The sequence below is a fragment of the Mixophyes fleayi genome, chromosome 2, assembly GCF_038048845.1.
Source record: "Mixophyes fleayi isolate aMixFle1 chromosome 2, aMixFle1.hap1, whole genome shotgun sequence".
NCBI lineage: Eukaryota > Metazoa > Chordata > Amphibia > Anura > Limnodynastidae > Mixophyes > Mixophyes fleayi.
Window position 1 is genome coordinate 67,352,808 of NC_134403.1, and position 26,372 is coordinate 67,379,179.

Below are 26,372 nucleotides of genomic sequence, written 5' to 3' on the forward strand. Positions count from 1 at the left end.
GTATTGAAGGCACTAGGAACACTTTGTTTAGCTGCTGTCCTTAATAGCTTTTAAAACTGAACCCCGTTTGTACAGTGTAGTAGTACCAGAGTGATTCCATATTGTAGCAGGAAATATCAGTGATGTCAATAGAAATTTTCTCTAGGTTGGCAGGAGTCTCACTCAAAGGCCTCTCCTGCTTTTAAAATAAATCTACATAAACACATATCTGTTTCTATAAGTGCATGTATTTGGAATCCCTGTGCCCGGAGAACTAGCCTAATACATAGGCATAATTCAGAACCCTGAAATGGACCAGGTTACCTCCAACAAACCTTATACTGCCTACAATACAACAAGCACCAGCCTCTCTCAGAATCTTCTCACAATACCCAGCTATGCAACAGGCTTACAACTTTCCTGTCTAACACTTTTTTTTTTTTCTTATCACATAATATAATGTTGAAATGGAATAATAAAATATTTAGTATTTTTCAAAACTTATTACACATGTATTATAAGAGTTCCCTCCTGTGAAACATTGGACAAGGATATAAGACGTGAGTTTATATAGTCCTTTATAAAAAGTCCTCTGCATCGTAGCGTACCTCCCAACTGTCCCGATCTAGGCAGGACAGTTCAGCAGTGGGAAGGTTGAAATGTAAGTCACATTCTCTGGTGCTGCTACTGGTGCTCCTGACATTTAGGGGATATTTTTGAAGCTGGAGCGCTGGAAACTCCCCATTTTCATTCACAGCACCAGGCACACATTGTCCCAATTCCCCAACTTTAAAAGTTAGGAGGTGAGCATTCTCCCATATATAGGAGAAACAAAGGAGTGCTATAGAGCAGTATTCTGATATGCCATTGTCTGCTTGAGTTGAGTCTATACACCCTGATTGTATTTTGTAGCTCAGCATAAGCTGCATATGTGACTAATCTCTAAAGAAAAAAAATTAAGACAGAGTAGAGAATATTATGATCTAAATATTTCTGGTTAAATAAAAGTTTGTGCCCCCACCAACACACACCTGCTTACTCAGGAGTGCTCGTGACATTCCAGTTCTATTGGGGACATCAACAAATTAGGGGGGTAAAATGTAGAAAGAAAAAAAGAATAGAAACAAGAAGCTTTGATTATTTATAAAAGGCACTGATTGGACAGGAACCATATGTGAATCTACTATAATGCTGTTGGCACCTTGTTGAAAAGGGGGAGATGATCCAGTGCCAGCAGGACTGAGTGCTACAGAAACAGTAATCACCCCTCCCATACTGTAACAGATGGTGGCTGGTGAGTAAAAATTAATTTGAACATATTCAGAAGAAAAAATAAAATATTTTGTATAAAGTAGTGAATTGATAAAACAATAGGAAATTTAGGACATGTATAAGTTTCAAGGTAAAAAGTGATTGTATGAAAAACCCACTTATGTGTTATGCTATGAACTGCCTTGCTGAATATTTAAAACACATCAATATATACTAATCAGCCCAATTAAATAATGTGTAAGTTTCCCTCGTGCAGCACAGATAGCTCTGACCCATCGAGGCATGGACTCCACAAGACCTCTGAAGGTGTCCTGTGCTATCTGGCACCAAAAAGTTAGCAGCATATCCTTTAAGTCCTGTAAGTTGCGAGGTGGGGCCACCATAGGTCAGACTTGTTTTTCCAGTACATCCCACAGATGCTTGATCAGATTTAGATCTGGGGAATTTGGAGGCCAAGCCAACACCATGAACTCTCATGTTCCGCAAACCTTTTCTGAACAACTTTTGCATCATGGTATAGCGCATTATCCTGCTGAGAGAGGCCCCTGCCATCAGGGAATACCGTTGCCAGGAAAGGGTGTACTTGGTCTGTAACAATGAATCGGTAGGTGGTATGTATCAAATTAGGATCCAAAAAATTCCTAGCAGAACATTGCCCAGAGCATCACACTGCCTCTACCGGATTGCCTTCTCCATATAGTGCATCCTGGTACCATTTCTTCCCCAGGTAAATGACACACATGCACCTGGATGTCCACATGAAATTATGGAAAATGTGATTAGTCAGACCAGGCCACCGTCTTCCATTATCCATGGTCCAGTTCTGGTGCTCACGTATCTATTGTAGACGATTACGACACTGGTCAGAATTAGCAATCTGCCCGGTATGCAGCAAGCTGTGATGCACTTGTGTGTCCCGACACCTTTCTATCATAGGCAACATTAACTTTTACAGCAATTTGGTCCAATACGACAGAAGAGCTACTGTACAACAGATGGGCTAGCCTTCATACCCCACACGCATCAATGCCCTGTTGCCAGTTCACTAGTTATCCTACCTTGGACCACTTTTCGTAGGTACTAAGCGCTGCATACTGGGAACACCCCTTAAGACCTGCCGTTTTGGAGATGCTCTGACCCAGTCATCTAGACATCACAATTTGGCCTTGGTAAAGTCGCACAGATCCTTCTGCTTGCCGACTTTTTTTTCTGCTCCAACACATCAACTTCAAGACTTGACTGTTCACCTCCAGCCTAATATATTGTACCCCTTTACAGGTGCCATTGTAATGTAATAATTAATGTTCAAGTCTGTCCAGCTATCGCTAAAAATACATCTATTCAGACTATGTCAACTTTGAACCCCTTTAAACTGACTTCTGAAACGACAACGAGTTGAACATACATATTTACTTCATTAAAATATAAGTATAATATATTGATTACTTGATATATTAATTGTAAACAGTCAGTATTGTGTCAAACAGATTGGTTTCCACATCACACCAAAGAGTAACTAGTAACTACATTAGAAAAAAATTATGCATCAATGTATGTATTATTATAAAGAAAACTGGAAGAAACAATCCCACTTAATATAGAACCACAAAGTACAAAAATGTTTAGCCTGTAACGAGTTTGTATCCATGCTGTCAGTATTCACATATGTTCAGACGAGCTTTTATTAATTACTATGCCAAAAAATTGTGCTACTCAAAGTATATTGCTTGGGAAAACCAAGTTACTGTGTTGCATTGACACAGGTTATGGATCATAATGTAGCAGTGAAGCTCCTACTGGAATTGTGCAGGGTCTTATCTGAGGAGACATTCAGATATGTCAATATACTTGGGAACCTGTCCCTATTAAAATTTGAAGACATTGTGAATCCTTATCTTTTGTACCTCAGTGTGATCAGCTGTGTTTTCTACAGCAGGACAGCAGCCATTTATCTCTCTTGCTTGAGCAGCAAACTAGGAAGGTCTGAGTTGGACTGTTATAGAGTCTGATCATCCACTATGCAACCTAGGCTCACACTTAGGGCCCAGTGGACACAGAGGGGGTGAAGGAGGCACAAATCTGAAATTTGCCTAGGGCCACAAAGAATCTTAATCAGGCTCTGGACTGATGAATCTGTTACTGTGGAGGAGAAGGGGGGGTGTTTGTGGGGGTCTGGGCAGACAACATTGAATACAAAAATAAAGTGCAGTAAATTATTAACCCAGTTGAGAGCAGGTACACCGAGCAAAGAGGTATATGTGAAGGCCAGGACACTAAGAAACTAGACAGGGGAATGAGGAGAGGGGAAGAGAGAACTGAATCAAGCTAACCTGTGTCCTAGAGTGTCGGCGCAACTAACAGGATCAGAGAATTAGAGGTGCGAAGGTAAGGGAGAACATTGGACCAAGGGCAGGGTCCTAGTGAAGAGGTGTAAAAATTAAGTAGGGGTGCAGAGGGCAAAGGTAACAGGGGGAGAATAAGAGGACCCTGCTCGTGGGAGCTTACAGTCTAGAGAGTAGGGGCAGACTAACGAGACACACAAAGCGGGCAGGCCAGTTCGAGGGGAGTAGAAGTCTGAAGGGAGAGCTGAACAAGAGCAGGTGGGTAGAGGGAGAATGAGAATGAGGGTAAGAAATATTATGACTGGTGAAGAAGGATCAAGAAGGGGTAGGTTGTGGGGGCAGGGGATGGGTTAGACAGAGGAAGGGTAGGCTTTCCTGAACAGGTGGGTTTTAAGGAAGCATTTGAAATTATGCAAGAAGGGAGTCTGATGGAACAAGGGAGATCGTTCCAGAGAAGGGGGCAGTCAGTGAGGGAGGAGTGGAGGTCCATTGTGATAGGCCAAAGGATGAAGAGAGAGCAAGAAGTTTAATTGTACCCGGCTGAGAGAGGTTAACAAAGGGGATGTTAAAATTACCCAGAATGATGGAGGAGAGGTTCGACGAGAGGTGAGTGAAGGAAAAACTGCCATAGGAGAGAGAAGCAGGGGAAGCGGAATGGGAAGAGGAGAGCCAGCTTTTGGTGATGGCAAAGAGATTGAGTGATGGATATGAAGAGGTCCAGGACAGAGGGCTGTTTACTGCAGATAGATCTGATGTTCTAAAGGGCACAGGAGAAAGGAAGTGTGGGGAGTAGGAAAATGTGGATAAGATTGGTGAGTTACGGGTGCACATGGCTGTGCTGGGTCTAGGAAGGAGCAGGGAGGCATGGCATTATGAGGTGAGGGAGCCACAGGGTGAGAGGACACAGTAGGGAGGCAGCAGGGGGAAAGTGGAGAGAGGCAGCTTATTACTTGGTTTTAACTTATTACTGAGATTAAGTGTAATTGTGTGGTCCTTTTGGAGGTTAGAGGGCTGCTCCTTAAGTGTTTATGGGCAGCTAAGTGGGTAATACTTCTACCTCACAGCACTGGGGTCATGAGTTCAATTCCCGACCATGACCTTATCTGTGTGGAGTTTGTATGTTCTCCCCATGTTTGCGTGTGTTTCCTCTGGGTGCTCCGGTTTCCTCCCACACTCCAAAAACATACTAGTAGGTTAATTGGCTGCTATCAAAATTGACCCAAAATTGTCTGTCTCTCTCTCTCTGTGTATATTAGGGAATTTAGACTGTAAGCTCCAATGGGGCAGGGACTGATGTGAATGAGTTCTCTGTACAGCGCTGCGGAATCAGTGGCGCTATATAAATAAATGGTGATGATGATGCTGCTGTATCAGTTTACCAATCACTGCATTAGTAATATGACCATGTTTGCTGCATAAACATTATAGCCTGTGCGCTACTTGTCAGAGAGAAAGTAATTTACTTATATATAAAGCTTCAGACTATCATGTGGCTACATTACAGTATGTGCATTCAGATGATACAGAATAACCAGAGGTTAGCAGGACATCCTGCAATGACTTCTCCAGGTCATCCATGTCTGCTCCAATACCTAGCACTGACTTCCTGACCACTGCTGAGGTCTGGAACAGGGAAATGGACCAGCTGGGGCCTCTCTGCAGTAGCTGTCCGAGGTCACTGCTAGACCCCCATATATACATCACCACACGCTCTATACTACAGAGCCAGCAATAAGCTCCGTAACTATGGCGGCAGCCGCCTCCGGAAGTGTTGAATCCGCTCGTTTATTGCTCCCGGTCCCCCGCCTCCCCTGGATATTTGGTTCCACATGCTGTGGCGGGTCCCACAGTTCCGCACGCTGTCCCTGCTCTTTCACCACCGCTTCTCCGCCTCCGCCTGCGGCTTCTCACGACTCTTGATGCCGGAAGATCCAAAGCGGCCCCGACGGGAGGAACGACTTATGGCGCTGAAAATCGGCACCCACGACGGAACTTTCCACTGCGACGAGGCGCTGGCGTGTTACCTGCTGCGGACGCTGGAGCCATACAGGGTACACGTGAGATACTGCTACCCCTGTGCCGGGAGCCTTGATGGGTTATAGCCGTACAGTACTAAGGATCGCCCCTGGTCCTACATTATATACATCCATACTGGGGTCGTCCTGCTGTAATTATGTGTCTGCTTCCTATGTCCATCTCTCCCCACGTCCTGCCAGCACACGGGACAAGTGGTTACACAAGTTACAGGATCTCACATCACTTGCTACATTCTCTAATAGAAACTGGTCTAAGATTAAAATACAAGTTGTCCTATATCCACTTACACTGGTGTATTCTGTGCTCAGAGTATCTATGAAATCCGTTATATTCCACTTTTTCTATAGTGCTGTATATGAGGAAGTTTTGTATTTGTAAAAGTTTTATAAACTGAAGACAGTATAGATGAGTTATCCCCTTGAAAATACCGCATTCTGTTTTAGACTGAGGGGGTCTATGTATTAACGTGCAATCAGCCATTAAAACAGAGAAAATTGATTTATTTTTTCCTGTAAAATGGGTGATTTCTCCTGCCACAACCCATTTAATGTTCCTTAACGCAGTCCCCATAGATTAATACGCTGCAAAGTTCTACAATTCATTAAGTTTGAAAAGCTCTGCATTTCACAGCAAGTTAATACCATCTCAGTGTGGCGTAATCCAATGGATCCCAAACGTTCTCAGTTTGAGGCACCCCTAGGGTCTCAATAATTTGTTCATGGCACCGCTAAGCCAAAATAATTACCAAGTAGTCCCCTGCCTTGCTTACCACTGGCTCTGGTCCAGCACCCCTGTGAGATCGCTGTGGCACACAGTTTGGCAACCACTGGCGTAACCTACCACTTCTGTGGGATCCAGCTGAAGCCTCTCCTGCTTTGCTGAATCCCTCACCATGGAAGTGCTATGTGCATGCGCAAAGGACTTCATTCATTCAACGGGCACTGGAGGCACTAGGTTGTCTGTAAATAGTAAACAGAGTTTGTGCTGGAGGGGTGACTGCGCTGTGGCTCTGAGAGTATCCCCAGCATGGTGAATTACAGCGGTGCTTCATTACGCATCACTTCGATTTGCACCGATGCATAATGATTGTGACCGCACTGTTTTCATACATAGACTCCTGTATGAGAAAATTCCCGTGTTTATCAGGCCCAATTATACCCACTTCACGCTGGCTGGCTTCCCGGGAGTGTCTTACTATAACAGGGAGGTATATCCAGTACCTTCTAGGTATCCTATAGTCACTCAGGATAAAAACTATCACAATAATTCTGTATACAAACAGTAAATGAATACCAGACAGGTATTACCCCACTAGCTTAAGGAGCATCAGTCACCTGGATGTCCTGACTAGCTGAATCCCGGCCACATGGCCTGACAATCTCTCCTCTGCCAGTATGGTAGGATGCTAGCCCTTGGTCTCCCTGTTAGATCAGGCCCACAAAGTAACAAGATGCAGGGAGTTCTTCAAAGCTGCGACTGTCCCAGCAGGATGCTCTGTCCAGCAGAAGCCTAGACTTTGAGTTCTTCCCAGGATTAAAACAAAATCGGCACTGAAAAATTATGTTTTAATAACTCCCTCACCTTGATTTACCCCCTCCTTTCTATAAGTGTTTACCTGCAGGTGTAAAATGGAGAGTGGCCTTCACTGTCCTTTCCCCTTTCTTCATGCCACCTGCACTGACTCACCTAGCGACCATGTGGCCTTATCCCTCTTCTGCGCCATTACTGCGCCTTCAATTCTTTTTAGTCGCTACTTTTTTTTCTTCTTTTTTTTTGTCTGTTGCTTTTGCTCTATTTTCAGACAATGAGGTTGATTTATTAATAACATGCGATGCATAATGAAGCACTGCTGTAATTTATCATAGCGGAGCTGCTCTGGGAGCCCTTTCCAAGGCCCCCTCTTCCACATAGATGTTTTTTGCTACTCACCTGTACCCGAACTCTGCCAGCGAATGGAGGAAATGCACATAGCAATTTCAAAACAGAGGGATCCAAGGAAGTCTGAGAGCCTTCAGCTGTATCCCATTATAGAAGACAGGTCATTTGCATTTTGCAGCTTAATAAATTGACTAGAGCTGCTGTCCCCCAGTGGTCTATGGATACAGCGCTAAGCTCCGTTAATCGGGTTAAGGCTGGAAAATTTCTCTGGTGTTATTGCTTTTTACTATTTAAGAAATTATTGATTGAGCCTTCTGCTGGTGATTACACTGGTATTTTGGCTTTTCACCTCTTGTTAAATAGACCCCAATGTCTGATAATAGAACAAGGCATTTATATTTTAGGTGCACGCTAAGAAATATACAGTTCTCAAAAGGATTGGGATTTTTACTTATATATTTGTGACTTATTAGCAGCCCAGTTATATAAGGCATCTCCTATTTTAGGCTTAGGCCAACAGGCAGGGAAGGTGACAGCAGGCTCCCAGTCGTTAAAAAACCCAAAAAAACAAAACAAAAGAAAATAGACAATTCACCCAAACTTCAAAGCCCCTCAGTCGCTGGAGAAGTGAATTTTCTTAATTGATGATGGTGAAATTCTTTTTCTTTTTTTTTTCTTCCAATGGTGAGTGTGCATTAAAGGCGGCAGCAGCTAGGACAGCTGTTATATCAGTGAGGGGCAATCTGACATACTGCAAGGGCCGTCCCCCAACCTTCAAAATAGGTGCACGTTACCCTTATGTCAATATCGCAAAAAACTATTAAAATTACTTTTGTACCCTCATCACTCATCCCACATACCCCTCATTTGATTCAAACTTCCACCATATGTCATAAAACACCCTTATGTACTTCACCCCCACGTGTCACTCAGATCTCCCCACTTGTCCGCAAGGCCTTCACGTCCGTAACACAGGCTTTCCCCAATGTTAATCTAGTGACCTGTAATCAAAATAGTAGTATGTCTACCTTATGTTAAATTGTTTGGCATTGTGCCTCACTGCTACTTACTGTATAAATAAAAACTATTAATCTAGAAAATACTATGTATACCTGAGTAAAACTGGCATAAAAGAAAGTGCCCAGAGAGTAGTTATCTTGTTCATACTGTAACTGGACTAAAGGTATAAGTGGTTCTGTCTTTGGACCTATGCTATTTAATTTGTGTAGAAAAGATATAGAAGTTGGTATTAAAAGCATTCTATTTGAAGATGACACAAAATTATGTGTAATAGTCCACATAAAATGTCTCATTCTAACAAGGGGCAGGATAGACCCATTCTCTTTTTATTATTATTATTATTATTATTGATTTTATTTTTGAAAGCCCATATTTGTGCTTTATTCACCCAAGTGCTCAAAAAAAGTTCATAAAATACCAAATAAAATGGCATAAGGTTGTGGAACTTGAGGTCCCTTTAACACCAACCCTCTGGAACCAAAGGGTCCTTTAGGGAGCAAGGGTCTCCCCAGGGCACCAAATCTTCTGACACCCTTCCGGAATGAGGGGCCTGAGAGGGTCCAGGGGGTGTGGAATCCTACTTTGTACAAGGTTATATGACCAAGAACAGATATACCTAGTGCTTTTGCTGTGACTGTACATGGGTGCTGAAGATTTCATAGTGGGCGTAAGAGAGGGGAAGACTATCGGTGGGCAGAGGTAGTCCAAATCTCTTCTGCATCCTGGCTTTGTAAGATGACTTGTAATAGTAATCTAATGTGAGGTGACATTGGATCACTATTTCAAGTAATATCTTATTGTTGGGGTGTAGCAGTCACAACATTTATAGACAAAGTACCTGGTTATATTGAGTATTCATAGCGGCCCCAACGCAGAAGCCCTGTTCCAGTCAGACTGGTGAGGCGCTAAATGCCCTCCTGCTGATTGTAGGGACAGTAGACAGGATGAAGATCTACTACTGGGACTGGGTTCAGGGATTGAGATCACTGTGTAATATAAGTGCCACACTGACCATGCTGATATCCTGTTCAGTATAAATATATGTAAAGTAATCAAACTCTCTTGAATGAACATGAGTGATACATTGTCTGAATGACACCAGTATTCTAAGCAAGTAATGATGTTACCAGTCTTGTAGAAGTTTTTGTAATATTCTTACAATTGGAGATGGTGATCTTGCAGTATTTTATGTACATACAACATATTTCCTGTGCCGCTCCTATTGGTGCCTGAACAAAAACTTGAGAACTTTTTAGAGAGAAGAATAATGTGGATAGTATGCACACGTTTTCTTAAACTGCTAAAGTTGAATTCATATTGAGGATAAGATGGCAAGAAAACAGGTGGATGATCTACAAATTCTAGTATTGTCAGTTGTTTGGCTGATGGTTAAGCAAGCGTCATGGGAATAGAATATGTGTCCCAGTCCTATGGGAGAATGTCTCTGCATAGGTCACATCATCTTGATGCGTTACATGAGACTAATGTGACAATATATGTCCATGTGTGACTTACTTGGACTAAGCAGAGACGTTCTCAAACAAGACTCAAGCGCACTTATTGTTTGCTGGTCACCTCCTGCAGTTGTGCGAACAGAGATTCAACCTCCAGCTCTGTAAATTAAGAGCTGTGACACTGAGGTGTACCCTCCTACAAGAACTGGTATTGGCACGGACTAGATTGTTTTACTAGGTGTCCAGTCCCTTCTCAAACCTGAGTATACAGGGCTACTGGCATTGATAAACATATGAACAGTATGTAATCGATCCAGGGAGTTTAATTGCCAATATGGAGTCAGGAAGGAATTTTCCTTTGAATCAACTGTGGCTTTTGAGGATAAAGTGTTGAACTCGATGACGTCTGCCCTGTCCCCAATCTATGTAACGGTCTATTGTCTTTCTTTTCCCCCCATATATAAGGCTGCAGAGATTGTGAGAACACGGGATCCTCAGCTCTTAGCTCAGTGTGATGTTGTGGTTGATGTGGGAGGAGAGTATGATCCTGGTCGGAATCGCTATGATCACCATCAGAGGTAAAACGAGATCCAAAATAAAATGTTTAATCTTAAAAAGATTTAATAGTGTTGCGTAAATGTCACACACAGGAGAAATCCGGGATGTGAGCTGATTGGAATGTGTTCCATTCCCATGGTTAACTGAATATATTGGTCATGATACCCCCCTAAATCATAGGCCCACTGAATGGTTTCTTTGACTGACTTCTTCATTCTTCACAATCTTGCAGATCCTTCTGTGAAACTATGAACAGCTTATATCCTGACAAGCCATGGGTCACTAAGCTGAGCAGTGCTGGCCTGGTATACGCTCACTATGGCACGCAGATCTTAGCCACACTTCTGGGTACTGAGGACGATGACCCCATCATACCTGTGTTATATGACAAGGCGAGTGGATCAGACTGTATACATTTTATATACTATCATTTTAGGTCTTTATTTTACTGTGCAGGAAACGTGACAACCTTGTTAAAGTTTTAACTTCTGTGTTTTTCATACTATCTAAATATGAAAATTGTATTGACGATGGACTACAGTTGATAAGTGGAATAAGGCCCCAATTTATGTATTAACTTCGTTATTAACCCCTTTTTTCAACTTTTCTAGTCTATACAACCAACTATTGATTGTGTGCGCACTAGATGTGTTTTGAAGGTTAGGTTACCTCTTCCTTTGAAAATATAGAGACTTTAAATTTTTACATTTTTAGATGTTGGTTATAACATACACAGCACATGTAGCCAGGAAACGTTGTGTAATAAAAATAGCTGTCCAGTAAGCCAGTTGCATGAAAGCTTGGTGCAGTAGCCTTGGGATGACCTATGAGTATTCAATGGATGCTAAAATATGTTTATTGTACAGGATCACTTTGTCAATTACACAATCTCATTCAAGATCTTTTCACTGCATAAAACTACTGGGCTGTCTCCTTGGACGAGCCATTTCAATGCTGAACCCCCATTAACAACCGTCTGACACTCACCCGCTCCCATAAACTATGATTATCGGAGGCTTGGAACGTCTTACACTTTTAAATGGTAATCTTAGACAGCCTGATTATACCTCCTTATTGCCAAGCATGTCACTATTTTTCCTTTTCGCCATCTGATACAGGGAATAATAGGTGATAAACTCTTCTCCCCCCCCCCCTCCTTTTCTTCCCCAAATCCCCCTTCCCCCATTGTTTGTCTTCCCCCTTCCCCCAAAAACAAGAAAAACAACATTTTCGTTTCTTTACAGTTACATGCCAATTTACTATGTACTTTTGTGTTTTCTTTAATATGCATTTCTGTTTCTTAGGGGGGTATTCAATTGTTCCTCCAGGCGCCGCCAAAACGAGCGCGTTAAAACTATTACCGTTTATACGGTAATATTGCGCGTAATTACCGTTCAAACGGTAATTTACTCGCTCAATTTCAGCTCGCTGCTCAGGGAGCTGCGAGCTGAAATTGAGCGAGTAATTACCGTATAAACAGTAATAGTTTTAACGCGCTCGTTCCGGCACACGCCCGGAGGAACAATTGAATACCCCCCATAAAGTGAAATGTTTCACATATATGTTATATGATGTCTCATTTTCACACCTATGTTGTTTTGAAAAACTTTCATAAAAAATTTACTTTTCAAAAAAAAATAAAAAAAAATACTGGGCTAATTAATTGTAAATGCGTTGCACTGTAACTCTACTATTGCTATTGTGTGGATGTTATATTAGTATGTCCTGACAAATATGAAACTGTGACAGTATTGGGTTGTCTTCCACCCTGGTGCTATATCTCTATTTTAGAGTCTCTCCCCCCCCCTCCCCTTGTCTTAATTCTGTCACTGATTCATACTTTAGTAGTGAGCAGAACTACTACAATATATTTTTATGTCTTTGTTTGATATACAAGTGTATTGCCTACTTTCGATTTGTGATGGTACTTATGCTATTTACTGCCTATGTCCTCCCCAACTCTTGACATCAACCAGCTAGTATAAATTGCTGCTCGCCCTGTTTTCAGTGTTTCCTGTATATGAACATCGTGCAGTTGTTGTTGTGGTTTTTTTTAAGACCTGAATAAGTGCGGTAAATGTTGTTGGTTTTTTTTTGTTCTCAGATGTATGAGAATTTTGTTGAAGAAATTGATGCTATTGACAACGGAATATCGCAGTTTGATGGGGAGCAGAGGTACAACATAAGCACCAACTTGAGCTCCCGTGTGGGACACCTCAATCCTCGCTGGAATGAACCCGATCAGGACACAGAAGTAATAACTGAGCTGTAGTAGAGTTAAAATAGACACCACTTATTTTTATATACGGTTTATATTTATTGTATATTATACACGTTTGGGTAAACATTGGTGTCAGAGAGCCTCAGTCCCAGGGCCTGATTAAGGGTTCTGGCCGCCCTAGGCTAATACGGCCGCAGCGTGTGTCCCCCCCCCCTCCTCCGAATATATAGGTGTTTAGGAACACTCCTGAATATGAATGTTCAGGTGTATTCTCCAGCATTCAAATTTAGACAGATTGTGCCATTGTCTCTTACCTGTTCTTGCTCTTCTCTCTTGCAACTTTGTTATCCACTCGCTGGCTTCTGGAAAGTTGGCGTCCTGTTTTGAAAATGCAAAAATGTATTATAATGCAAACCCTGAATGATTAGGCCCTTTAGTTAAAACACAACACTCCATTATGGCCAGCTAAAAGTACCCCATTGGACAGGCATATATAAGCAATATCTGAATATTTGTTGTCAATCACATACAAACCTCTACCAGCCCCATCTCACTAATATTTAGTATTCTAGTGATTGCTGAGACCACCCATGTGACCACCACACAATCATGAGATTCTGCCCCCCAAAGCTGCTCTATTTTTTAAATACCCCCTGCAGCCATTTTCCTTAACCACAACCCCCCCCCCCCCCACAGCCATTTTCCTTAACCCCTGCTGCAGCCATTTTCTTTACCTCCCACCCTGCATCCATCCCCCTTGCAGCTATTTTCCTTACCTCCACTCTGTAGCTATCCCCCCCCCGGTCACATCAAAACTCCCCGAATCACATATATCAGCCCCCCTCCTCTGCCCTCCTTCATACATATCAACCTCTCTCCCTCCCTATAGATTTTCATGGCAGCCCCCCCCTCCCACCCTATAGATTTGTATGACAGTTCCCCCCCCCTTTTCCTATAGATATACAGGGCAGTCCCCCCCCCCCCTCCCTATAGATATACAGGGCAGTCCCCCCCCCCCTCCCTATAGATATACAGGGCAGTCCCCCCCCCCCCCTCCCTATAGATATACAGGGCAGTCCCCCCCCCCCTCCCTATAGATATACAGGGCAGTCCCCCCCCCCCCTCCCTATAGATATACAGGGCAGTCCCCCCCCCCTCCCTATAGATATGCAGGGCAGTTCCCCCCCCCCCCCCCCTCCCTATAGATATGCAGGGCAGTTCCCCCCCCCCCCCTCCCTATAGATATGCAGGGCAGTTCCCCACCCCTCCCTATAGATATGCAGGGCAGTTCCCCCCCCCCCCCCTCCCTATAGATATGCAGGGCAGTTCCCCACCCCTCCCTATAGATATGCAGGGCAGTTCCTCCCCCCCCCCCCCTTCCTATAGATGTGTAGGGCAGTTCCTCCCCCCCCCCCCCCTCCCTATAGATATGCAGGGCAGTTCCTCCCCCCCCCCCCCTCCCTATAGATATGCAGGGCAGTTCCTCCCCCCCCCCCCCCCTTCCTATAGATGTGCAGGGCAGTTCCTCCCCCCCCCCCCCCTCCCTATAGATATGCAGGGCAGTTCCCCCCCCCCCCTCCCTATAGATATGCAGGGCAGTTCCCCCCCCCCCCCCTCCCTATAGATATGCAGGGCAGTTCCCCCCCCCCTCCCTATAGATATGCAGGGCAGTTCCCCCCCCCCCCTCCCTATAGATATGCAGGGCAGTTCCCCCCCCCCCCCTCCCTATAGATATGCAGGGCAGTTCCCCCCCCCCCCCCCTCCCTATAGATATGCAGGGCAGTTCCCCCCCCCCCCCCCTCCCTATAGATATGCAGGGCAGTTCCCCCCCCCCCCCCCCCCTCCCTATAGATATGCAGGGCAGTTCCCCCCCCCCCCCCCCTCCCTATAGATATGCAGGGCAGTTCCCCCCCCCCCCCCCCCCCCTCCCTATAGATATGCAGGGCAGTTCCCCCCCCCCCCCCCCTCCCTATAGATATGCAGGGCAGTCCCCCCCCCCCTCCCTATAGATATGCAGGGCAGTTCCCCCCCGCCCCCCTCCCTATAGATATGCAGGGCAGTTCCCCCCCCCCCCTCCCTATAGATATGCAGGGCAGTTCCCCCCCCCCCCCCTCCCTATAGATATGCAGGGCAGTTCCCCCCCCCCCCTCCCTATAGATATGCAGGGCAGTTCCCCCCCCCCCCCCCTCCCTATAGATATGCAGGGCAGTTCCCCCCCCCCCTCCCTATAGATATGCAGGGCAGTTCCCCCCCCCCCCCCCTCCCTCCCTATAGATATGCAGGGCAGTTCCCCCCCCCCCCCCCTCCCTCCCTATAGATATGCAGGGCAGTTCCCCCCCCCCCCTCCCTCCCTATAGATATGCAGGGCAGTTCCCCCCCCCCCTCCCTCCCTATAGATATGCAGGGCAGTTCCCCCCCCTCCCTCCCTCCCTATAGATATGCAGGGCAGTTCTCCCCCCCCCCCCTCCCTATAGATATGCAGGGCAGTTCCCCCCCCCCCCTCCCTATAGATATGCAGGGCAGTTCTCCCCCCCCCCCCCCCCTCCCTATAGATATGCAGGGCAGTTCCCCCCCCCCCCCTCCCTATAGATATGCAGGGCAGTTCTCCCCCCCCCCCCTCCCTATAGATATGCAGGGCAGTTCTCCCCCCCCCCCCCCCCCCTCCCTATAGATATGCAGGGCAGTTCTCCCCCCCCCCCCCCTCCCTATAGATATGCAGGGCAGTTCTCCCCCCCCCCCCCTCCCTATAGATATGCAGGGCAGTTCTCCCCCCCCCCCCTCCCTATAGATATGAAGGGCAGTTCCTCTCCCCCCCCCCCCCCCCCTCCCTATAGATATGCAGGGCAGTTTCCCCCCCCCCCCCCCCTCCCTATAGATATGCAGGGCAGTTCCTCCCCCCCCCCTCCCTATAGATATGCAGGGCAGTTCCCCCCCCCCCCCTCCCTATAGATATGCAGGGCAGTTCTCCCCCCCCCCCCCCTCCCTATAGATATGCAGGGCAGTTCTCCCCCTCCCCCCCATCCCTATAGATATGCAGGGCAGTTCTCCCCCCCCTCCCCCCCCTCCCTATAGATATGCAGGGCAGTTCCCCCTCCCCCCCATCCCTATAGATATGCAGGGCAGTTCCCCCCCCCCCCCTCCCTATAGATATGCAGGGCAGTTCCCCCCCCCCCCCCTCCCTATAGATATGCAGGGCAGTTCCCCCCCCCCCCCCCCCCTCCCTATAGATATGCAGGGCAGTTCCCCCCCCCCCCCTCCCTATAGATATGCAGGGCAGTTCCCCCCCCCCCCCCTCCCTATAGATATGCAGGGCAGTTCCCCCCCCCCCCCTCCCTATAGATATGCAGGGCAGTTCCCCCCCCCCCCCCCTCCCTATAAATATGCAGGGCAGTTCCCCCCCCCCCCCCTCCCTCCCTCCCTATAGATATGCAGGGCAGTTCTCCCCCCCCCCCCCCCCTCCCTCCCTATAGATATGCAGGGCAGTTCTCCCCCCCCCCCCCCCCCCTCCCTATAGATATGCAGGGCAGTGCTCCCCCCCCCCTCCCTATAGATATGCAGGGCAGTTCTCCCCCCCCCCCCCCCCTCCCTATAGATATGCAGGGCAGTTCCCCCCCCCCCCCCCCCCCCCCCTATAGATATGCAGAGCAGTTTTCCCCTTCACTTACCTGTAGTTGTGCCAGCGTCGCTCCTCTCCTTAGATCAGCAGACAGGAAGTGAAGACGTCCTGCTTCCTGTCTGCTGCACAGCAACAGGCAGCCTGGCGATTACCATTGACCACCAATGCTTTTGATCGTCGAGTAGCTGCTTACAATGAGTTACAGTAATGAGTAGGGATGTGCACCGGCGACTTTTGAGGTCTCGTGTTTTGTGTTTTGGATCCGGATTTTCGTTATTTTTGAGGTTCGGATTTGTCTCGCAAAACACTTGACGAAAGGTCTCGGTTCGGATTTAAGGTTTTGGATTCGGATTTTTTTTGAAAAAAACATAAAAAGTTTAAAAATCAAGTTTTTGGGCTTATTTTCACTCCTAGGCTATTATTAACCTCAATAACATTCAATAACAAGCTTTTCCACTAATTTACAGTGTATTCTGAACACCTCACAATATAGTTATTAGTCCAAAACGTTGCAACAAGGTATCTTTCTGGACTGCGTAGAGGAGTGGGTCACCACAATATATATTAAAAACCCTGAACTTTTATGATTCGCACCAATAAATGTACCTGGACTGCGTAGAGGAGTGGGTCACCACAATATATATTAAAAACCCTGAACTTTTATGAATCGCACCAATAAATGTACCTGGACTGCCTAGAGGAGTGGGTCACCACAATATCTTAAAAACCCAGAACTTTTATGAATCGCACCAATAAATGTACCTGGACTGCGTAGAGGAGTGGGTCACCACAATATCTTAAAAACCCTGAACTTTTATGAATCGCACCAATAAATGTACCTGGACTGCGTAGAGGAGTGGGCACTGGGCACCACAATAAAATATATAAAAAACCTTCAACAGATCTGCATTACACTACACATACGGCTGCTCCTCCATCCTCTCCATCATATACATGTTGGAGTTTTAGCGTGTGACAACCTCTTGTTTTTGATAATGTCAGTGCATTTTGAATATTTTTCAATTTGCCCCACACCACTGAATGTACTTTATCTATGATACGCATCTATCTATCTTGACTGCGTAGTGTGGTGGCCCCGGTACACAATTTGGTACCGAGGCCACAATATAATTAAAAAACCCTCCACGTGTCAGAATTCCACCAAACAAGTATCTGGACTGCATAGTGGGGTGGCCCCGGTACCCAATTTGATACCGGGGCCACAATACCTCCTCCAAACATGGTACAGACAATTCGTCATTGAGATCCCAGACAGACAGGGTCAAAGTGTTATTGTTTGACTTTGTAAACCCAAAAAACTGTCCCTGTTGCACATAGTCGTGCAATGAAGACTGACTTTTTCATTTAAAGGCACGATCTTTCAAGTGTAGTGTTTGTAAGTCTAAGTCATATTATACTTTTGGTAAAATTGGTTTATTTTGTTCCTGTTTATGGTAATTAGTAATAGAATTAAAGTATGAAATAGAATTAAAGTATGAAATAGAGTGGTATAGAGTTGTAGTGTGGTATAGATAGAGTGGTCCACACAATATAATAATAAAACCCTCAACTGGTCTGAATTCCACCAAACAAGTATCTGGACTGCGTAGTGTGGTGGCCCCGGTACACAATTTGGTACCGAGGCCACAATATAATTAAAAAATTGGGCATCAACTGTCACCGTTGTTTAATATCTGATACACCTAAATATGGACTGCACAGTGGAGTGGCCCCGGTAGTAAATTTGGTGCCGGGGCCACAATACCTCCTCCAACTTCCAAGTGTAGTGTTTATAAAGACAGACAGCGTCGAAGTGATATTAGTTGACTTTCTTAACCCTAAAATTGTCCCTGTTGCAAATATTCGTGCAATGGACAGTTACTTTTTTATTGAAAGACTCAAGCTTTCAAGTGTAGTGTTTATAAAATATAAACAACAATACAGTAGTTTTAGAGCACGTCAATACCTCTTGTTTTAAATTATGACAGGGCATTTTACTTTTGGTTTAATTTCTTGTATTTTTTTAAATTTGGTTTTACTTTTTGAACATGGCAAACGACTGTTGATTGGTCATATAATGCAAAAAAAAAAGGTCCAAGATGGAATTGTCCTTGGGCCCTCACACCCACCCTTATGTTGTTTAAATAGGACATGCACACTTTAACAAACCAATCATTTCAGCGACAGGGCCTACCAAACAACTTTGGCTGAAATGATTGGTTTGTTTGGGCCCCCACACCAAAAAAGCTATTCATCTCTCCCTGTACAGACTAAACAGGCTCTACTGAGGCAAGATGTCGTCCTCATCCTCAACCTCTGATTCCTCTCCCCCTACAGTGTGTACTTCCTCCTCATCACACATTATCAATTCGTCCCCGCTGGACTCCACAACCACAGGTCCCTCTGTAGTATCTGGAGGGCAGTGCTGTACTTCATTGAGGAATTGATTATTCATTTTTATAAACATCATTTTTTCAACGTTGTGAGGAAGCAACCTCCTTCGCCGCTCACTGACCAGGTTCCCCGCTGCACTAAAAACTCTTTCCGAGTACACACTGGAGGGGGGACAACTCAGGTAAAATAGAGCCAGTTTGTACAGGGGCTTCCAAACTGCCTTTTTTTCCTGCCAGTAACAATATGGACTGTCTGACATGTCTACTTGGATGGTGTCAGCAAAGTAATCATCCACAATTTTTTCTATTGTGACAGCATCCAATGCAGCGAGAGTAGACATGTCTGCAATGGTTGGCAGGTCCTTCAGTCCGGACCAGATGTTATCAGCATCCCCGCCAGTGCCTCTTTTGGGAAAACTGAGCTTTTTCCTCGCAGCCATAGATGTGGAAGAAAATGAGGGTGGAGCTGTTGGCATGTCACGGTCCTCTTCAGAGGACAATCTCCTGACCAGCAGGTCTTTGTTTCCGGCGGACACAAGTCTACAGCGGTGCAGAGACACAACATACGCTTTAAACCGAGGATCGAGCACGGTGGCCAGAATGTATTCCTCTGACTTTAAAAGAGTGACCACCCTCGGATCCTGGCAAAGCGTACGAAGGGCTACATCCACAAGAGCTACATGCTTGGTGTAATCGCAATGGCTTACCAGCTCCTCCCTCACTTTCTCCAGCTGCTTCTGCAACAGCCTGATCAGGGGAATGACCTGACTCAAGCTGGCAGTGTCGGAACTGACTTCTCGTGTGGCAAGTTCAAATGGCTGCAGAACCTTGCACAACACGGAAATCAGTCTCCACTGCGCTTGACTGAGGCGCATCCCCACTCCTTTGCCTATGTCGTAGGTGGCTGTGTAGGCCTGAATGGCCTTTTGCTGCTCCTCCATCCTCTGCAGCATATAGAGGGTGGAGTTCCAGCGCGTCACAACCTCTTGTTTGAGGTGATGGCAGGGCAGGTTCATGCTTTTTTGATGTGCCTCTAGTCTGCGGTAGGCACTGGCTGAATGCCGAAAGTGTCCAGCAATTTTGCGCGCCACCGCAAGCATCTCCTGCACACCCGTCACTCTTGAGGTAATGCTGCACCACCAAATTAATGGTGTGGGCAAAACATGGGACGTGCTGGAAATTGCCCATATTTAATGCCTGCACAATGTTACTGGCATTGTCTGACACCACAAATCCCCATGAGAGTCTAAGTGGGGTAAGCCACTGGGAGATAATTTCCCTCATTTTCTCTAATATGTTGTCAGCGTTGTGCCTCTTATTAAAGCCTGTAATGCACAATGTTGCCTGCCTTTGCATGAGCAGCCATTTTGAATATGCTGCTACTGATGCAACTGTTGCTGTTGCTGCGGAAGGGGATGCATCTACCCAGTGGGCTGTCACAGTCATATAGTCCTTCGTTTGCCCAGAACCACTTGTCCACATGTCCGTGGTTAAGTGGACAGTGGGTACAACCGCATTTTTAAGAGCACTGAGGACACTTGATCGTACTTCTCTGTACATTTTTGGTATCGCCTGCCTAGTGAAGTGGAATCTCGAGGGGATTTGGTACCGGGGACACAATACCTCCATCAACCCTCTAAATCCCACTCCACTGATGGCGGACACCGGGCGCACGTCTAACACCAATATTGCAGTTACAGCCGCAGTTATACGCTTTGCAATAGGGTGACTACTATCGTATTTTGTGGTCATGTCAATTGTTTTGTGAAAGACTTAGCGGTCTTACGACTTCCCCTCTGGGAAGATGACCGACTAACAGCAGCAACAGCAGCAGTGGCAGTAGTAGGCGTACCGCTGCAGGATTCCTCGGATGAATCCCGTATTGAGGAGGACTCAGTCTGGCTGCTGACTTGGGCTGCAGGACTGAATCTGATGGAGATTGTGGAGGAAGTTGACGAGGAGTTTGTTGCTGGTGTGTATCCAAATGGACCACGGGATTTAGGTGTCCCTGTACCGATGAGGGTCCTAGCCCCAGTTCCTGAACTAACCACTGAACTATGAAGGTTATTCAGGTGACGTATAAGGGAGGATGTTCCTAGGTGGGCAAGATCCTTACCCCTGCTTATTTGAGCTTTACATAAGCTACATATGGCCATACATTGGTTGTCTGGATTTGGATAAAAATAACTCCAGACCGAAGAGGTGCATTTTTTGGTCTTCTGACCAGGCATGACGATGGGCTTTTTCATCCCATGGACATCAGCTGTTTCCCCCCCTGGTGCCTCATTTACAATAACCACATCACCATCCTCATCATCAAGTTCCTCCACAGCGCCAGCTACATCATCAATAGCCTCCTCCCGAGCCACCTCTTCCCGTACAGTGATGGGAAGGTCAGGCTTGACAACCACCAACACCCTTGGACTCGCCTTGGGGATTTGTGATAATTTCTCTTTAGAAGGCAGAGTTGTTTGCTGTTTTGTTGCTGACAGCATAACTCTCTTCAATTTTTTGTAGGGGGGGGGAGGAGGAGGAGGGCTAAGATCCGTGGGTGAAGCTGAACCACTAGTCATGAACACGGGCCAGGGCCTAAGCCGTTCCTTGCCACTCCGTGTTGTAAATGGCATATTGGCAACTTTACGTTTCTCCTCGGATGATTTAAAGTTTCTCTTTTTGCTACTTTTTCTTAACTTGGGCTTTTTGGATTTTACATGCCCGGTACTACGAGATTGGGCATCGGGCTTGGAAGACGACGTTGATGGCATTTCATCGTCTATGTCATGACTAGTGGCAGCAGCTTCAGCATTAGGAGGAAGTGGGTCTTGATCTTTCCCTACTTTATCCTCCAAATTTTTGGTCTCCATTATATGTAGCACAAGATACTGCAGAATGTGTGAACTTGGTAATATTGCAGTACCAATGGACTTATACTGCTGGATTGGTTTTGCAAATTTGGTTATAATTATTATATATATATTTTTTTTTTTTTTTAATTTTTTATTTTTTTTTACTTTTTTTTTATTTTTAAAAAACTTGGGAATAGTGGGGAAATAACTATGCCCTTAGAAGCACAGAGCACAGGACACAGCACCACTGGACTGAACAGGACACGGCACAGGACTCAGCAGGACAGAGCACAGGACACAGCACCACTGGACTTTTACTGCTGAATGTGTGAACTTGGTAATATTGCAGTACCAATGGGCTTATACTGCAGGATTGGTTGTGCAAATTTTGTGGTAATTAAAAAAAATTAAAGTAGTTTTTGGTATTTTTTAAAAAAACTTTTTTTTATTTTTTTAAACACAGGGGAATATTGGGGAAATAACTATGCCCTTAGAAGCACAGAGCACAGGACACAGCACCACTGGACTGAACAGGACACAGCACAGGACCCAGCAGCACCACTGACCTCAGAAGGACAGAGCACAGCACACAGCACCACTGGACTGATACTGCAGAACACAGCACAGCACAGCACTAAACAGCACAGAACTAAACAGCACAGAGGACCACCTAACACACCCTCCCTCTACCCTGATCAATGCCCGAGTGAAGATGGCGGCGACTAGCGGGGAATTTATAGGATCCGAGTATCGCGAGATCCGACAACGGGATTATGAGTCAGAGCCTCAGTTTCACTTTTGAATTTGGCGCCAATACCCGGATCTGTCTCGGATCCGACTCGGATCCGCAACGTTCGGGTGGGCTCGGATTTCATAAATCCGAGTGCGCTCATCCCTAGTAATGAGAAGTGAGAGAATTCTATGTGCTACTGTGACAGAATCTTTACTTATGGTAACATTGATCATTGCCAGTCGTCAGTGGTTACCAACTGCATGATGAAATGATAGTATAAATCCATTCTTATATAGTGGACATGTTATGTTTACACCAACATTACTGTTTAATTACACATTTAAATACTTCCTGCTTTGCAGAAGCTTTCCTTCTATCTTGATAACATATATACCAGTTTTTGTATGAATGATCAGGTCTAATAAAAGTTTAATACCAAACCCTTAAGGATATCCTACCTGTATTCTTAAAGTCTGGTAAACAAAGTTTAATGCTGTCAGAAAAAATAATGTAAGGGAATAGACCTATGCGTGCACTTTCTTATCCGCGTTTGCTTTGTCAATTTCAACGTTGCCTGCTTGAGTGTTAATATTGATACAATAAATTGGTGTTCTCTCATGCTCTTTTAAAGGGGAGAACTTGTCTAAGATTTTTTTTCGCTCCCACTTGCATGGGCCCTTATCTTACATAATCTCTCGGGTCTTGTAATGTAAGTGCAAGACATTTTATATAAAGAAACACAACTGTTTTATATACAGCAATCTGTCCTTACTGGGTTGGAAAATGGGCCAAATTCAGCTCTGTGGAGGAAAGTGTTGAAAAGGTTTTGTTTTTCTATTTTGCAAATCCTTTAACTGATACCTTTGCTGGTGAAGGAATAGCTTTTAAGACCTATTTATTTATAGATTTAAGCTGCTTGTATAAATTGGAGCAATGTAATGAAGGGCTCACTGCAGTACCTTTATGTGTTAAACATAAACGTGACACATTTTAACTTTAAAAAAAAAAAAAAGGTAACCTAATGTTATTTCTCTTCTGACTGTAGACGGGCTTTAAGAAGGCAATGGAATTGGCAGGGACAGAGTTTGTGTCCCGTCTGGACTTTTATCACCGATCCTGGCTGCCAGCTCGTGCTTTGGTGGAGGAAGCGATCAGACAGAGATTCCAGGTTCAGTAGCTCTGACTGTTCTGTCACTAGGCCATGAGGTATCATGCTGGGGCACTGTAAGGGTAGCGCTCACTGTGCTTCTATCAGTGGGTAGCAATGAGGTATAACATTATATGGGTAGGTGTCATTGTTCTCGTATCAGTGGGGTAGTAATAAGGTGTCATGCTAAGCTATTATAAAGGGTAAGTGTCACTGTTTTCATATCAAAGTGGCAGCAATAAGGGGGCATTCTTGAGTGACTATAATGGTAGCTGTCAGTGTTCCTATGTCAATTGGGCAGTAATGAGGGGTCATGCCTGAGCTTTTAAAAGGGCAGCTGGAGCTTTTAAAAGGGCAGCTGGCGCTTTTCCTGGCACAGGGGCCACTACTAATGTGTGATGTGTCTGTTACAGATGTCAGACAGTGGAGAAGTGGTTATCTTGGCCCAGGGTGGATGTCCTTGGAAGGAGCATCTCTTTCAGGTGGAGAAAGAACTTAGTCTGGAGAAACAAATTAAGTATGTGATCTACCCAGACCAGAGCGCGAAGTGGAGGGTGCAGTGTGTCCCCACAGGTCCCAACACTTTTCAGAATCGGTTAGTAATACAATGTAATCTATTTACTATACTTGGTAACAGTGTCCAATAAAAAAATAATAATTTTGCTTACACCTAAAGAGAATTTTTCTTTTTTAAGATAAAGTTCATTTAGCAGAATCATTAGATAGTGGTGCTGTCATGTAAGAAGCCACCCAGGAAAGATCACTAGGGTCTCCTCACAGACAATATATTTTTATTTGCATAGAGAATGTGCCCAAGAGGGGGCATAAAATATCTGTGCAGAGAGCAATAGACTTATTATTTTTAGGTCATACCTGGTGTACAAGTTACTATGCAAAACCATTCTCTCAGTATTGACAAGCCGTTTAAAGGATAATGCCAGGTAAGAGGTTTTTTTTTTATTCAAAACAGTGTCCTAATCTAATAATGTGCCTGTCCCCCCTACCTCACCTGTAGCATCCAGCTGTGTCTGATTTCCTGCACTCTTCATGATTACAATAATTATTCATATAAGCGGCGCTTGAGGCAGGATATCAAAGAAAGATGATTAGACAAACCTCACTTGCCCAATTAGATTTGGTCAACAACCCGCCTCAAGTCCCACTTTTAAAGTGGGGGCATCTTGGGTGAAGTCCGAGAGAGGACATTCCAAGACAAATTTCGGAGACCTGACCCTCCAATCACCTTTCAATTTTTTGCCAAGAAAACCATAGCATCCCATTCAATTAACTCCTCCTGACGGGAGTACATTTGTCTGTTCCGGATTGCTGTATTGGTGCACATTCCCTGTAGGGAGCAAATAGTTATCACGTGGTTCTGGGGTAACAAAACATGATGATCCCTTAATATATAGTGAGTCTTTGCTTTATGGTCATTTTTGGCATATCCAATTTGATGTAATGGAATATATCATTGTTCTACTTGACTTAAATGATAACTGCAGCTAAAAAATGTTTTTGTTTAAGCTGACGTCTCGCCCAACTTGCAGAACTGTGGGAGCTGCTGTTTGGGAGCTCTCACCCCTGTTGGCGCTCCTAAGCCTCCTCTCATTATTGGCAATAAGGAGGTGGTGCACACTTCTTAATTCGGACACTTATTGGATCGAGCCCATTAGAGACAGTGTGCTTTGCATTTAAACCTGTTCTCAGATGTCAACCTGGGTTAGTTCTCCAGAACTGCGGTCCCTATCATGTGACCTCTACAATTCACCTAAAAAAGTATTTTTAGAATTTGCATCAATTCCTGCACTTTTTTTTTTTTTTTTTAAAACCATGGCTTAGCCTATTTTGCCATTTTTTGGGCATCAATCTTCATCATTATTCTCACAGTACCCACATGAATCATATTTTTTTTCAGAAGACTTTATATTTTCCAAGAAATCTATTATTTTTTTTTTAAATGACCCAAGATTGGAATCTCTACAAAATAAGTTTGAAAAATGTTTACATAACATAGTTTACCATATTTTACTGAATAGCTGAAATTCCTCTGATAGACTCATTGGGGCATATTCAATTCTCGGCGGAAATGCCAAAAATTTCACGGTCTGCGCACGATTACCGTTATTACGGTAATCGTGTGCGGAAAAACAGTTAATACAGTAATTTACTCATTGGATTTCAGCTCGCAGCTCCCTGAGCTGAAATCCAGCTAATTATTACAGTATTAACGGTAAGTTTTTCCGCGGCGCAGAAAAAAACCATTTGAATATGCCCCATTGGGGCATATTCAATTGTTGGAATATCCCACGGCGTTAAAACTATTACCGTTATTACGGTAATAGTAAGCCGGATTTGAGCTCGCAGCTTCCTGAGCCGCGAGCTGAAATCCAGTGAGAAAAGTACCTTAATACTGGTATTTACGCGCACTATTACTGTAATAGTGCGCCGCAAGATTTTTGGCTATAACGCCAACAATTGAATATGCGCCATTGTTGGAGAACTGATCCAAAGCCTTTTGTTTAAATGTGGCATTGATAACCAAGACAATCTTTTGTTTTCAGACTTTCTCTGCCAGATGACTGGCGTGGGCTGCGGGCGGATGACCTCTCCTCGGTCTGTGGTATTCGGGGCTGTATCTTTGTTCATGCCAGTGGCTTCATTGGTGGAAACGAGACACAAGAAGGCGCTCTGGAAATGGCACGAAAAGCATTGACTTTCTAAAGGTTGTTGCTTTGCAGCTGTTGAATGCTAGAGTACATCATGCATGTGTTTGTTACAGCAGAACATCTCTGACAAATTGTATTTATAGCATGTAACATCAATAAATATTTTTGTATTCAACTTAATTGTCATCTATTTTTGTGTCTGACTATGTA

The 26,372-nt window shown here is 44.8% G+C and overlaps 1 protein-coding gene across 1 annotated transcript; it reads left to right on the forward strand.

Annotated features, from left to right (window-relative positions):
* Positions 1-5,401: 5,401 nt before the first annotated feature.
* On the forward strand, positions 5,402-26,337 carry MYG1 (MYG1 exonuclease). Its single transcript, XM_075199178.1, has 7 exons — positions 5,402-5,644; positions 10,448-10,560; positions 10,773-10,932; positions 12,645-12,794; positions 23,395-23,517; positions 23,910-24,091; positions 26,058-26,337. Exons 1-7 carry the CDS (start codon positions 5,423-5,425, stop codon positions 26,215-26,217), a joined length of 1,110 nt encoding a protein of 369 aa, XP_075055279.1. The 5' UTR covers positions 5,402-5,422; the 3' UTR covers positions 26,218-26,337.
* The last annotated feature ends 35 nt before the right edge of the window (positions 26,338-26,372 follow it).